Source organism: Podarcis tiliguerta (genome assembly GCF_965153285.1).
Source record: "Podarcis tiliguerta genome assembly, chromosome: 8".
Taxonomy (NCBI): Eukaryota; Metazoa; Chordata; class Lepidosauria; order Squamata; family Lacertidae; genus Podarcis; species Podarcis tiliguerta.
Window position 1 is genome coordinate 87,465,726 of NC_139541.1, and position 13,285 is coordinate 87,479,010.

Here is a 13,285-nt window from a genome sequence, read left to right on the forward strand (position 1 = left end):
CCTGTACATTTGAACTTGGCGCGCGCGCGTTTAACTTTCCTGATGACCGTTTCCTCACTCCCCGACGGAGGTGTGGTCAATCCTGCCTCATGTTCTCCCGCTGGCAGCGCTCCACCTGATCCCGATGCCTGGGGCTCCTCCCCCCTACTGCACTCTGGGGGGGACGTGGGCCCTGATTTCCAACTGCTACTCTCTGAGTCCCCTCTGCCCCCTTCTTCCCGAGGTGTCCCCCTGGGCACTCCCCTTGCCCTGACCATGGGAGCTCCTTTCTGTGAATCGTCCGATTCACTGGAAAGACTCAGAGACCTCGGATCGCTGTCATCGCTGACATTTTCTTCGGACTCCTCCCCTTCACTTTCCATTTCCTCCTTATCCTGTGCCTCTGCTCCTGAACCCCTGACATCCATCCCCCCCTCGAAGCCCCCCCTTCCCCCCTCCCCTCCTTCAGGCGCGGGTGCCGGGTGCTCCGTCGTTGTGGGGGTGGTTGGCGGATACAGTTCGTCCCCCTTGGCGTGCATCCAACCGGATAAGTCCAGCTCGTCCGCCGTGCTCTCACCGACCTCGATTTCCTCTGCTTCCATCTCTGTGCCGCCGTGCTCGAACCCAAGGTCCTCCCCCAGCACGTCCGTGTCCATCTCTCCCCCGTTGACCTCTGGGGCCGTTGCCTGCCAGGGACCCCCCATCCACCTCCTGCTCCACCGCTCCTCTGGTCGATCGTCCCACCACAAAGATTGGCCTGAGGCAGACCCTGAGGGCGATCCCTCCGGGGAGCGTGTGTCCAGTGTCGGTTCGTCGTCCGAGGTGAACCCCTGGAACGTGCTGGCTGAAAGCGTGGGTGTGAAAAGCCAGTCGTCGAAATACTCGGCTGGCATGGGTCTGTGCGGGAACAAGGCATGAAACTCTTCCTTGAGAAGAGGCTCGTCCAAGGCATAGTCCGGCACCCAACTGTTGGCGCTGGCCGGGGTACCTTCTTTGGCGAGGAAATATTCTACTCCCTCTTCCCCCCATCTCGAGTCTAAAATCTCTGTGACCTGGTTGATGGGTTCCCCCCGTGGCGACCCCCTCCTTGTGTGCGTCTCCCTATACTGGTCTGGTGCCGTGCCCTGCGCCTGAAATCTGTGAGGTGCTTTGTAGGGCGTGAGCACTGACCTATGGAACACTGGGTGCATTCTGGACCCCTCCGGAAGTGTCAACCGGAAGGCCACTGGATTGATCTGTGCCTCGACTTGGTAAGGTCCTAGCTGCTTATGTCCGAGCTTCTTCTTCGCTAACGATCTGGTCGGCACTGCCTGGGCTGCTAACCAAACCCAGTCTCCCACTTGTATGTCCTCCCCAACCCGTCTGTGCTTATCAGCCTGCAGTTTGTATGCGTGCTTTGCTAATTCTAACTTCCTCCGAAGCTGTTCATGCACCTCCTGCAATTCTGACGCTAAGACTTCCGCTGCCTGTGGCTCCCCCTCCCCCAGTCTCTCTAATCCCGGGAAGGTTCTGGGATGTCTCCCGTTGTTGGCGAAGAACGGTGTCACGCCCGTGGACACGTGCTTCGTGTTGTTGTAGGCGAACTCAGCGAGCGGCAGGTAGTCCACCCATGTTGCCGGCTGCTGATTTGCATAGCATCTCAGGTACTGCTGCATGATGGCGTTGACTCGCTCCGCTTGTCCGTTGGTCTGCGGGTGTCTCGCCGACGCTAGGTTGATCTTGACGTTTAGGAAACCCATCAGCTTCTGCCAGAAGTTCGAGATGAACTGCCGCCCCCTGTCGGACAAGATAGACCGTGGGAGACCGTGCACCCGGAAGACGTGGTCTATAAACAGTTTGGCGGTCTGTTCCGCCGTGGCCACCTTCGCGCACGGAATGAAGTGGGCCATTTTGGTGAACATGTCCACCACCACTAGCACTGCCGTCTTGCCCCTCGAGCTGGGTAAATCCGTGACAAAGTCCAGGGCCACCCTCTCCCACGGTGCACTCGGGGTTTGCAGCGGTTCGAGCAGCCCCGCCGGAGGTTTGTGCACTGACTTGGCCCTTTGGCAGGTGTCGCACCTCGCGACGTACTCCGCGACTTCCACCCTCATCTTGGGCCACCAAAAATCTCTGGCAACTAATTCTGCCGTCTTCTCCTTGCCAAAGTGCCCAGCGGTGGGTGCGTCGTGCAACTGCTGCAGTACTTTCGCGCGGAGGTCGTCTCCCGGTACGTAGAGGGCCCCTCTGCGGATGAGCAACCCGTCGCGTATCTGGAACTCATCGTCCTTCGCCGTGCCCTTGTGCACCTCCTCCATCTTGGCTTTTGCAAAGGGGTCTTCCTGCAGTGCTCGACGTACAGCTTCCAGGTCCACGGTTGCTGAAGCGCACGCCCACGCTTCCGGTGCGAAAATGTGCTTGGCCGCTGCTGGTGCCGCCTCCTCGAGGTATTGCGGCTTCCTGGACAGTGCATCTGCCATGATGTTGTTGTCGCCTGGGATGTACTCTATCCGGAAGTCGAAATCTGCAAAGAACTCCGCCCACCGTATGTGCCGCTGGTTCAGGAACCTTGCCGTGCGCCAGTACTCCAGGTTCTTATGGTCCGTGCGAACCTGCACTGTGTGTTTGGCTCCGATAAGGAAGTGCCGCCACGCCTTGAATGCTGCATGAATGGCCAGCAACTCCCTGTCCCAGATGGTGTAGTTCTGCTCGGACTTGCTGAGCTTTCGAGAGTAGAAGGCGCACGGTCTCCAGTTCCCCTGCGGGTCCTGCTGCAACAGTACAGCTCCCACGGCTCTGTCCGAGGCGTCCGTTTCAACCCTCATCGGTCTGCTGGGATTCACGTGCAGTAGCTGCTCTTCGGAGGAGAAGAGACGCTTGAGGTTCTGAAAGGACTGCTCCGCTTGCTCCGTCCAGATGAATTTCTTCTTCTTGGAGCTGAGCGTGTCTGTAATGGCCGCTGTCTGCATCGCGAACCCCTTGATGAACTTGCGGTAAAAGTTGGCGAAACCCACAAAGCGCTGGACCTCCTTCCGGTTGCGCGGGCTCTTCCAGTCCAACACTGCTCGAACCTTGGCGCTGTCCATGGCTAGCCCCTTGTCCGACAACTTGTAGCCCAGGAAATCTACCTCCTTCCTGTCGAACTGGCACTTCTCCAGCTTGGCGTACAGCCTATGCTCCTGCAGTCGCTGCAGAACTTCCTTGACGTCTCCCTCGTGGGTCTCCTCCGATTCTGAGAATATCAGGATGTCGTCCAGGAAGCAGACGCATTTCTTGTAGAGGAGACCCGCCAGTACGTGATGCATGAAGGCTTGAAAACAGTGAGAGCCATTTTGTAATCCAAAGGGCATAACTCTGTATTCATAGGTGCCCAGGGGCGTGAACATGGCAGTCTTCCACTCGTCGCCCTCCCGTATGCGGATCAAGTTGTACGCCCCGCGCAGATCCAACTTTGTGAAAACGCGTCCTTTCCTCACCGTTGCCAGCAGGTCGTCTATTTTGGGCATGGGAAAGGCCGTGGGCTTGGTTCTGGAATTTAAAATTCTGAAGTCTACCACAAGTCTTTTTTGGGGCGTGTCCTTCTTCTTCACAAAGAATACAGGACTGCCCCCCACTGCCTTCGACTCCCGGATGAAACCGCGCTTCAAGTTGAGGTCTATGAACTCCCTGAGTTCCTGCATCTCGTCTTCAGACATGGAATACAGTTTCCCTGTTGGCAGCGTCGCCCCAGGCAGGAGGTCAATCTTGCAGTCATAGGGCCGGTGGGGAGGCAGCTTGTCCGCTTCTTTCTCGCAGAAAACCTCCAAAAACGCTGCATACTTGAGTGGCACTGCTTGCAGCGTTCCTAATTGTAGCTGCGGGTCATCTTCTCCCCCTTCCTGGTCAGGCAGAATGCAGTGTTCCGCACAGTAGGAGGAGCCGAAGGTCAGTTGGCGCTGGTACCACGCCAGCGCTGGACTGTGCCTGTGCAGCCAACTCATGCCCAATACTACAGGCGTGTCTGACAGGTGGGTGACATTGAAGCTGATGACTTCTCGGTGATTGCCAATTTGCATCACCATGGGAGGCGTTTGGTGCACCACTTGCCCCCCCAGCAATTCCCTGCCATCCACCGTGACCACCTGCAAAGGCAGCGTGGCCGGCAGTAGTGCTACTTTGTGCTTTTGAATGAAATCCAGTCCTATAAAGTCCGCGTTACTCCCAGAGTCAATGGTAATTGGCACTTCCATAGTGAGTCCATTGGGCAGTTGAAGCAACGCTGTAAGCTGCACCACTGGTTTGGGTGGGAGGGGGTCTGTGGGCTGCAAAATCTCTGGGGATTGCTTCACTGACTTGTCTGGCTGGACCCCAGTGCTTCTTCCTCCAGCCAGACTCTGCCGTTTCCCTGCAGTGGTTCTCCCTGGTAAGCTGGGTTTGATACTGTTGCAGAGGCTGCAGTGTGCTTATGGAGCCTCTGGGGACACTCTTTCGCCATGTGCTGGGCACTGTCACAGATGTAGCACTTCCTGTTCCCTCTAGGAAGCTTCGCTTTGGCTGCTCCCGGTGGTAAGGCTCTGGTAGCTGACTGAGCCCTGGCACCTCCAATCTCCATCGGTTCTTCCCCCCCTCCTTGGGGGGGTGTGGATTGCGCACGCGCTGCATCTCTGGGAAAAAGGGGAGGTGCTTTCGCTGGTGTACGTCCCCAACGCCCTTCGTCTCTGTTCCATGGACGTTCTTCCAAACGCACGCCGATTTCCAGCGCCCTCTGAACCACTTGTTGAGTGGTCTTAGGTCTCTCTCCTCTTGCAATCTCATCTTTCACATTTGCATTCAATCCTTCCCAGAAAAGGTCTCTGACTGGAGCAGAATTCTTCTCCCACCCCAGCGCGTGGACTAATGCAAAAAAGCGGGCATGATACTGCCTTACACTGGCTTTGCCTTGCTTGAGACCATGTATGTCTCTTCTGGCAATATCGATGTCTATCTTTGATAAAAAACATGAATCCATCGCTTTAATGAACGCATCCGCATCTTGGAGCGCCGGATCATTATCTCTCCATAAATTTCTCAGCCACGCTTTGGCTTCCCCATGCAAATGGGATAGGATAAACCCCACTTTTTCTCTTTCATCTCTAAAGTCCTTTTCCAGCAGATTCAGCGCAAAGAGCAAGTCTGCTCGGAAATTAGGGTACTGTGGTAAACTCCCGTCAAAATGCGATACCAGGCTGCCTCCCCTTTTCCCCAGCCCTATGCCCTCTGGTCTGGGTCCCGGTTGCCCTTGTCTAGTAAGCATGTCCAACCTGGCTTGGAGATCCTTGCAGACTGTATCCATTTCCTCTTCCCTTTTTCTGGAGGCACGCACCTCTGCGTTGAGTTGAACCACAGCATTTCGCAGGTCTGTCCATTCCTGTTCTGTAGTCATCTTGTCTGATTCTTGTGAGCTCGCAAAGCACCACTTCTCTCCCCTCGCTACGTAGACTCACGTTGCGAGGTTCTTGGTGGAAAATCTTTCGTGAGATGGAGCTTACTGTCAGGGCTGGCTCCTGGTCCCAGCTCACAGAGGACCAACGCTGGCTGGTATTTATGTACAAAAGTCTTTATTGAAGTACAGTTTCCATTTCCACGCCGCAGCGCTCCAGCTCTACGTCTAGACTTTAGACCGGCGAAGCTCCATCTGAGTCTCCGCCCCCTGTACACCAGTTTAAGACTCTAGCTTTACTCCACCTCTTCTTTCTCCTCTGGGTCCTGCTGCCCTCCGGGGCCCCTGTCTCCCTGGATTCCTCTGAGGCTGACGATGACGACCCCCCTGACTCCTCCCGCTCTCTTCGGCGGGCTTTAGGACCTGGCTCTCTTCCCGGGCTGCCCACTGTGCCTCCCTCCTGTACATTTGAACTTGGCGCGCGCGCGCGCGTTTAACTTTCCTGATGACCGTTTCCTCACTCCCCGACGGAGGTGTGGTCAATCCTGCCTCATGTTCTCCCGCTGGCAGCGCTCCACCTGATCCCGATGCCTGGGGCTCCTCCCCCCTACTGCACTCTGGGGGGGACGTGGGCCCTGATTTCCAACTGCTACTCTCTGAGTCCCCTCTGCCCCCTTCTTCCCGAGGTGTCCCCCTGGGCACTCCCCTTGCCCTGACCATGGGAGCTCCTTTCTGTGAATCGTCCGATTCACTGGAAAGACTCAGAGACCTCGGATCGCTGTCATCGCTGACATTTTCTTCGGACTCCTCCCCTTCACTTTCCATTTCCTCCTTATCCTGTGCCTCTGCTCCTGAACCCCTGACAATTTAGATCAGTGGTTCCCCATTAAGGGTCTGGGCACCCCTGGGGGTCTGCAGAATGCACCCAGGGGGGTCCATGGCCCCATCCCTTGCCTCCCCGCCCCAGCTAACTGTCATTCGCCTTCCCTTCAAGGAAGGGAAGCAGAGCAGCTTTTCTTAGTCAGCAGGAAAGCAGCAGCAGCAGCGGCAGCCACAGAGGAGGAGCATCTTTGCTGGCTGCCCCCCTGAAGGTGGCTTGATGGCCCCCGTCCCCTCCCAAACCATGGAGGTGACTCCGTTTTCTCTCCTCCTCCCCCCACCTGCCTGATCTCCCGGATGCTGCTTCCTTCAGCCCCACGCCTGGTCTCTAACTTCAGATATTGTAATATATCGGAACATTGTGATGTTTAGCTGCTGATATATCACAATGTTGAAAGCCAGATATCACTCAGCCCTAGTCTGTTTTTTAGTACCTACCTAAAATCCTTTGCTTATTAGGGCTGCCCCACATTGCTTTGCAGAAGTAACTACCATAGAGTTATCAAAATTTTGAAAAGTAGAGGGTCTGTGGCTTGGCTTTTGCAAAATAGGGGGTCCTCAGTAATTAGTCTTTGTCCATGGAGTTTTTTTGGAAGGGATACTGGAGTGGTTTGCCGGTTCCTGCTCCAGGTGGATCACGTTTGGTCAAAACTCTCCACTATGACCTGTCCATCTTGGGTAGCCCTGCACGGCATGGCTCATAGCTTTTCTGAGTTATTCAAGCCCCTTCGCCATGGCAAGGTTGGAGAGTGTTCTCAAAGCGACCAGCATGAGTTTGACCAAACTGCGGGAGGCAGTGGAAGACAGGAGTGCCTGGCGTGCTCTGGTCCAGGGGGTCACCAAGAGGCGGACACGACTAAACGACTAAATAGTAATTAGTTAATTGGGAATCACTGATTTAGATGCTTCAGGTCACATTTGCTTGTTTACTTTTGTTTAGCAGAATGTGACATGGACATTAATCATGTCAGGAACTCTGCCTGTGTGTTTTTATAGAGCCCTGTGACAAAAGCCCCCCCCCCCCAATGTTTGGCTTTTGAAGGGGGCTCCTTTCCTCTTAGCTGGCTGCTACTTCTTTGCTGCAAACGGTGGAATGGGCTAGAAAGTTTGGGAGGTGGGAGTTCAGTCTGCGGCACCCCTTCTCAGCTGGAAAACCCCATGGCAGATCTTGGCCCCAGCCACAGAATTGTAGAGTTGGAAGGGGTCCCCCAAGAGTCATCTAGTCCAGCCCCCTGGACTAAAAACGAGGTGGGCAGCCGGTATCGCCCGGAGCTCTTTCAAACCCACAAAAAGGTCATAACCAAACCCTTTGGGGTCGCTCAATCTTCAGTAGGTCCTAAGGAGCTGTTGGGAGGTGGAGCACAGCTGCAGGGCCGTCTGGAGGACCTTGGGGGCTCCCTGCTTCATTGTTCCGCAAGGGACAATGACAATAAAGATATCGTATCGAAGAGAAGGTTGGATTTGTTCAAGGACAAGAGGTGTCCTTGGTTTGGCGTCTTGGTGCTGCTCCGCAGTCTGGGTTTCCTTTAGGGTGCCTCGAGGCATGTGCAGAGTTTCTTCCAGGCGTGTTCAGAGTTGCTTTTAGTTGCAGTTTAGAGCTTTTAAGGGATTTCGGGGCACAGTTGGTGCTTCTTTCCATAACTCCTCACTTTGCTTTGCTTTCCAATTCATTCTTGGTTTGGGGGCACTATTTTTATTATTAAACTTAAAATTTGTTTTTTCTTTGTGAACTGAATAGATGTTTATTCCTGAGCCATCAGTTTCTGCTTCTTCAGTTTCTTCTTCTTTAGAGCAACTTCCTCTTCTGGCTTAGGGACAATTTGCTCCTTCTCTGTGAGAATCATCTCAGTGTGGCCAGGAGAACTCACGTCGGGGTTAATGCGACCAGGAGCCCTGCAGGTTGGCCTGCGCATTTGGGGAGCTTTGTTAACCTGAATGAGCTCAGTTACAGGAGAGTCTACTCCCACACCCTTGAGTTCAGCCTGGCTCTTGTAAGCATGTGCAGGAGGAACTGTGCACTCCTTTTTGGCCGACGCCCCCGTGTCCAGCCCCACTGCTTGGCCCGGCACACCTGCCCACGCCCCCATTGTAACGACGGAAGGGAACACACTGCTTTGTGAGGGTCTCATCCTTCAAGTACTTGCATGCCCTGGTAGCCTGGGCAGCCTCACGTGTTTGGACCCCCTTGACTTGGGTTCTCCGGATCAAGTGAGTAGCGGACCATGTTCAGAGCTTTCCTTTACAGCCACAGCTGCCGCCGGGGAAAAGGCTGGGGGGGGGGGCGCTATTTTTAAATTGGAAATATTTAGTTCATACAATTTATTCACGGCTTGACTGTAAAACAAGATCCTTCATATGGGTCTACAAAGTGATAATTTTATAGCTTTATCTTTTAAGGAAAAAATGAGGAGGGGACATTTCGGTGGCCGTTTCAAAAGCCTCTTCCCGCCCCTTCCTCTCCGCGCTCGTCTGAACGCCTCGCATCCGGAGCGACAGCCGAGCGGCTCCTCCGCGCCGCAGCCAATCAGCGCAGGGGGGCGGGGACTCCGGCTTGTTTGTTCCATCCCGCCCCGCCCCCTTCCTTCCCCGCAGCGATGAGTCGTCCCGGCGCCGCCCCCTTGTATGCAGATGAGGCGGCCTGGCGTGCTCCGCCATTGGCCGGCGCCGGCGCCTCCCCCTCCGCCCCCGCAGGGCCAATGTCTCCTTCCCTCCCGGCAGCGGCGGCGGCGGGATTCCAGCCCGGAGCGCGGAGGGGAAGCATGCCGGCGCCTGATTGGCTGCGCGCCGCGTTCCAGACCCCGCTGATTGGCCCCTGAAGAGCCGGGTATGTAAATCGGGGGTCTCGGGGGTCCCTCGCGGGGCCGCCGCGCCGGAGGATCCCGGCTGGATCCCGGGACTGCGCCGCCCGCCCGGCCGGGGACTCAGCCCGGCTGCCGCCGCCGCCGCCTCGCCATGAGTCACTCTCCGCTCCCGCGACGGGGAGGAAGCTGCGCGCGCCCCCGCCCGGACGGACACCCGCGGGCGCAGGGGCTTCCCAAAATGCGGGGGCCGGGGATCCGGGCCGGGCGAGAATTGCCCGATCCCGTCCCAGAGAGTTGGGGGGGGGGCGATTACTTGGGAGGAGGGATCTCCTTAGCCGATCGATCCCCAAGAGCGGGGGGAAGGTGCTCCGGATCTCGCCCTCCTCCGGGGCAGCTGGATCCCGGAGCCCAGCTGGGCGGAGCGCAGCGTGCCGAGCGGCCGGATCCAGAACGGAAGCCCTGCCGGGTGGGGCCTGGGCGCCGCGACCCCCACCCATCCCGGCCGCGGGAGGAGGATCCCCCGCCAACCCCGCCCCCACCGCAACTGCGGGGAAGGATCCGACCCTCCTCGCAAGCTGGAGATCCTGCCCGGCTCACAGCTTCACTCAGAGACCTTTCTTCTTAATGGGCGTCGTATGTAAGCTTTACTCCAGAGTAGCCCCGTTGACGTTAACGGACCTCACTTGGCCGTGTTCATTAAACGTCAGTGGGTCTCCTCTGAGTAGGGCTAGCATCGGATCCACCCCATAAACTGCGAAGGGGGCGGGGCGCGGCGCTTCTTTGGATCAGAGCCTTGGATATTTTCACACCGAAACCAAAAATAGTGTTGCACTGCTGTTGTTTTGGAGGGGGGGGCAGAATCAACAACTGTGTGTGTGTGTGTGTGTGTGTGTGTGTGTGTTCAATTATTTCATTTCCTAATTTAATCCCCGCTTTTCAGGCCTCTTGAAGCATCTCACACAGACTTTTTATTTTTAAAAATTATAGATTGGTACAGATACGTAAACAATAAATGACGTTTTCCAAAAACCAGCCCTGTAAAAAATGCAGTAATATGGGCTACAGCTGGAATATCGGGTGTGCAGGACTCTCCCCAGAGCCCTGGGATCCTCCAGATACTTTTCCTACCCATCAGCCCCTCTGTCATGCTGCTGGGCTGGTGGGGCTGATGGGAGTTGTAGTCCAGAGCACCAGGAAGGCAGCTGGCTAGCAAAGGCTGATCTGGAAAGCTCTCAAAGTGGCCCCTGCGGGTGGGATTTACCGGGGGGGGGGGGAGTTAAGAGGCAAGAGGGTGGCGGGGGGCACTGGAGGGGTAACGGACTCTTGCATCGCTGGACCCAGTTCACCAGTTTTGCTGAATCCATTATACCCGCCTTTCTCAAGCTGTTATTTGGCTGCAACTCCCATCATCCCTGACTATGGATCCTGATAGCTAGGAATGATGGGAGTTGTAGTCCAGCAACAGCTGGGGACCCAAACTTGAGAAAGGCTGATGCTAAATAGTTTCAGTTTCTGAATAGACATGGAATTGATTGTTACTGCTTTGACTTCTATTGTGTTCTTTATTATCTTCCTTGGTGCAAACCTCTCTTCTGGGTCATGCTTCTGACAGGGTAGGGGGCACTGGGGGTGGGTTTATGAAACCAATGGGGCAGGACCCCTCTCCAAACAAAATGGGGAACCACTGACCTAGAGTCTGGGCGCCTCTCTAGTGAGGCTCCTCCTGCTCCAGTTTTTGCCTGGTGTGTGGGGGGGGGGGGGAGGCTTTGCACCGGAATGGACAGGGCCTCCCTCCCCAGGTGGGCAGGGTTTCAAGGGGAGGGGCTGCTGCTGCCGCCACCCTGGGGTGACTGTGCCAGCTGCTGCCTTGGGCTACTTGGGCCTTGCGTATTCCCCTACAGAGCCCCCCTGACCCCCTCTTCTCTTCTCTTCCCCAGAAAGATGCTGGCCAAGGGCACAAAGCGGAAGCGGATCGAGGGGGACGAGGGCGCCCCCTCTGCGGCCCCCACCAGCTCCCTCTTCAGCCTCTCGGTCTCCAAGCTGCACCAGAGCCTCCAGCACGTGGAGCCCAACCTGCGGCACCTGGTGCTCGTGGCAAACACCCTGCGGCGCATCCAGGACGAAATGCAGCCGGCCGCGGGGGCCCCCTTCCAGCAGCCGGACCCTCCTGCGGCCCCCGCTGGCAGCTCCGTCTGCAGGGAGAGCTCTGGGGGCGCCCTGCCCTGTGCCCTCCAGGACCCTGGCAGGAGGCTGCCTCCGCCGCCGCCTTCTCTCGCCCCCCATGCGGACGAGCTGCTCCTCTCCAGCATGGACCTCTCGGTCTTCTCCACCATCTTGGAGGACCTCAGCGGCCTGGAAGGGTTTGGGGATGCCGTGCACCCCTCCGCCGCCCAGCCCGAGGGGGCCCCGCTCTGCTCGGAGCCGGAGCGGACTTTGCAGCCGTGCTCCTCCGCCCCGCTGGACACCCTGGGCCCCAGCACCTACCTGCTGGAAGACGGCCTGGAGGGCATCTTTGAAGACATTGACACCTCCATGTATGACTGTGAGCTGTGGTCGCCCACCAGTCTCCCCAGCTTCAAGGAGGCCTTTCCCAGCTCGGAGGACGAGCGGCCAGGCTTGGCGGACCTCGATTATCTCATGGACATGCTGGTGGAGGCTCAGGAGCTGTGACCTGGGCAGGGGGGGAAGGGGGGGGAGTGGACGTTCCTGTAGGAGCCGAGTTTCACCTTGGGGTGGAGGCACCTCTGGTGGGTGGGTCGCAAGTGGGCAACGGAGGGAGATGGGGGAGTTGCAGTTAGCATCAGGTTGTATTCAGCTCAAGGGTTTTTCTCCAAGTAGACCGACAGTCGGTTAATTTCAATAGGTCTATGCTGACTGCATTGAAACAGCCAGAGCCTTGCGTGAAGATGCAAAACGGCCCCATTTACATCTTCTGAGAAGCTGTTTCCTCAGCTTCCTGTATGAGATAATCCCACAAAGGAAGGGGCTCTGCAGCCCCCTTGACATTCCTGGAAGTCAGAGTCCTACTTTCCGTGAGAATCTGGGCACCTCCGAGAGGCTCAAACAGATTACAGTGGTACCTCGGTTTAAGAACAGTCCTGTTTACGAACAATTCGCTTTACAAACTCCACAAAACTGGAAGTAGTGTCCCGGATTGCGAACTTTACCTTGGTCTAAGAACGGAATCTGAACGGTGGAAGGGCACTGGCGGCAGGAGGCCTCGTTAGGGAAAGCGCACCTCGGTTTAAGAATGGTTTTGGTTTAAGAACGGACTTTCAGAACGGATTAAGTTCGGAAACCGATGTCCACTGTATCTGATAAGACAAGGTTCTGCAACAGCTTTTAAAGGCAGGAATGTCTCTTTTCCATTTGTGGGGGGCTTCCCCCCAACCCCCCCCCCATGGGCCAGATTTTGACTGAGGTGTTGACCGACTTGTTTGCAAAGAAGCAGCAGCACCGGAGTCTCGGTCGTCCTGAAGGGCCTGTTTGCTGTGCTGGCCCCGCCTTCTCCACTTCCTCCTCCACCCTCGGCTGACTCCTCTGGGTGGCAAGGGCAAGAAAGGCCGGGCCAGGTGCTCCCTTGCGTACGTCTGCACACACAGGTGTCTGGTGTGTTGAGAGCTGCCCTCAGCGGCAAACGGTTGTGAGTCTGGGAGGGTAATTTATTGTCTGAGTGCCGAGGACTTGAGCCTGGCAATCCCATGTACTGTTTATGTGTCATATCACTTTTTAAATGACCAAATTTATCTTTCTCTCTCTGTGTGTGTGTTTCACTTGGGGGACCTGAAAAGGTAGAGCCATAGAAGGAAGGGACCCCTGAGGGTCATCCAGTCTGACCCCCTGCAATCCCTGACCAGTGGTCACCCAGCCTCTGCTTTAAAGACTCCTATGAAGGAAAGGCCAGCGCCTGAAAGGTCTTCCTAATGTTCAGCTGGAATCTCCTTTATTGCAATTGGAAGCCGTTGGTTCCTGTCCCGCCCTCTGGGGCAGCAGAAAAGAAGCTGGCTCCGTCTTCCATGGGGCAGCTGGAAGGGGTCCGAGGGTCATCTAGTCCAACCCCCTGCAATGCAGGAATTGCAGCTTGCTGTCTCCTTCATGGCTCAGGGGCAGAGGAGCTATATCTGAGCAGTGAAGATCCCAAGGCGTTGCCTTCATTCATGGTCCAGCAAGAAAATTGGGAGGGTGTGTGTTCCTTGTTGGATATCCTTTGAGGAGGGGGGATGGAACAGCTGATTGGAAGTTTGCTCCA

The 13,285-nt window shown here is 56.4% G+C and overlaps 1 protein-coding gene and 1 pseudogene across 2 annotated transcripts; one reads left to right on the plus strand and one right to left on the minus strand.

The window, feature by feature from the left end:
- Nucleotides 1-7,943: 7,943 nt before the first annotated feature.
- On the minus strand, nt 7,944-8,719 carry LOC310683565 (large ribosomal subunit protein uL22-like; annotated as a pseudogene). The gene is made up of 2 exons: nt 8,652-8,719; nt 7,944-8,432 (listed from the first exon to the last, which is right to left on the minus strand). The product of its transcript is annotated as a large ribosomal subunit protein uL22-like (transcript).
- Nucleotides 8,720-8,902: 183 nt separating this feature from the next.
- Nucleotides 8,903-12,782, plus strand: SERTAD1 (SERTA domain containing 1). The gene is made up of 2 exons (XM_083453411.1): nt 8,903-9,059; nt 10,974-12,782. The coding sequence occupies exon 2, from the start codon at nt 10,978-10,980 to the stop codon at nt 11,704-11,706; it is 729 nt and encodes a 242-aa protein (XP_083309537.1). The 5' UTR covers nt 8,903-9,059; nt 10,974-10,977; the 3' UTR covers nt 11,707-12,782.
- The last annotated feature ends 503 nt before the right edge of the window (nt 12,783-13,285 follow it).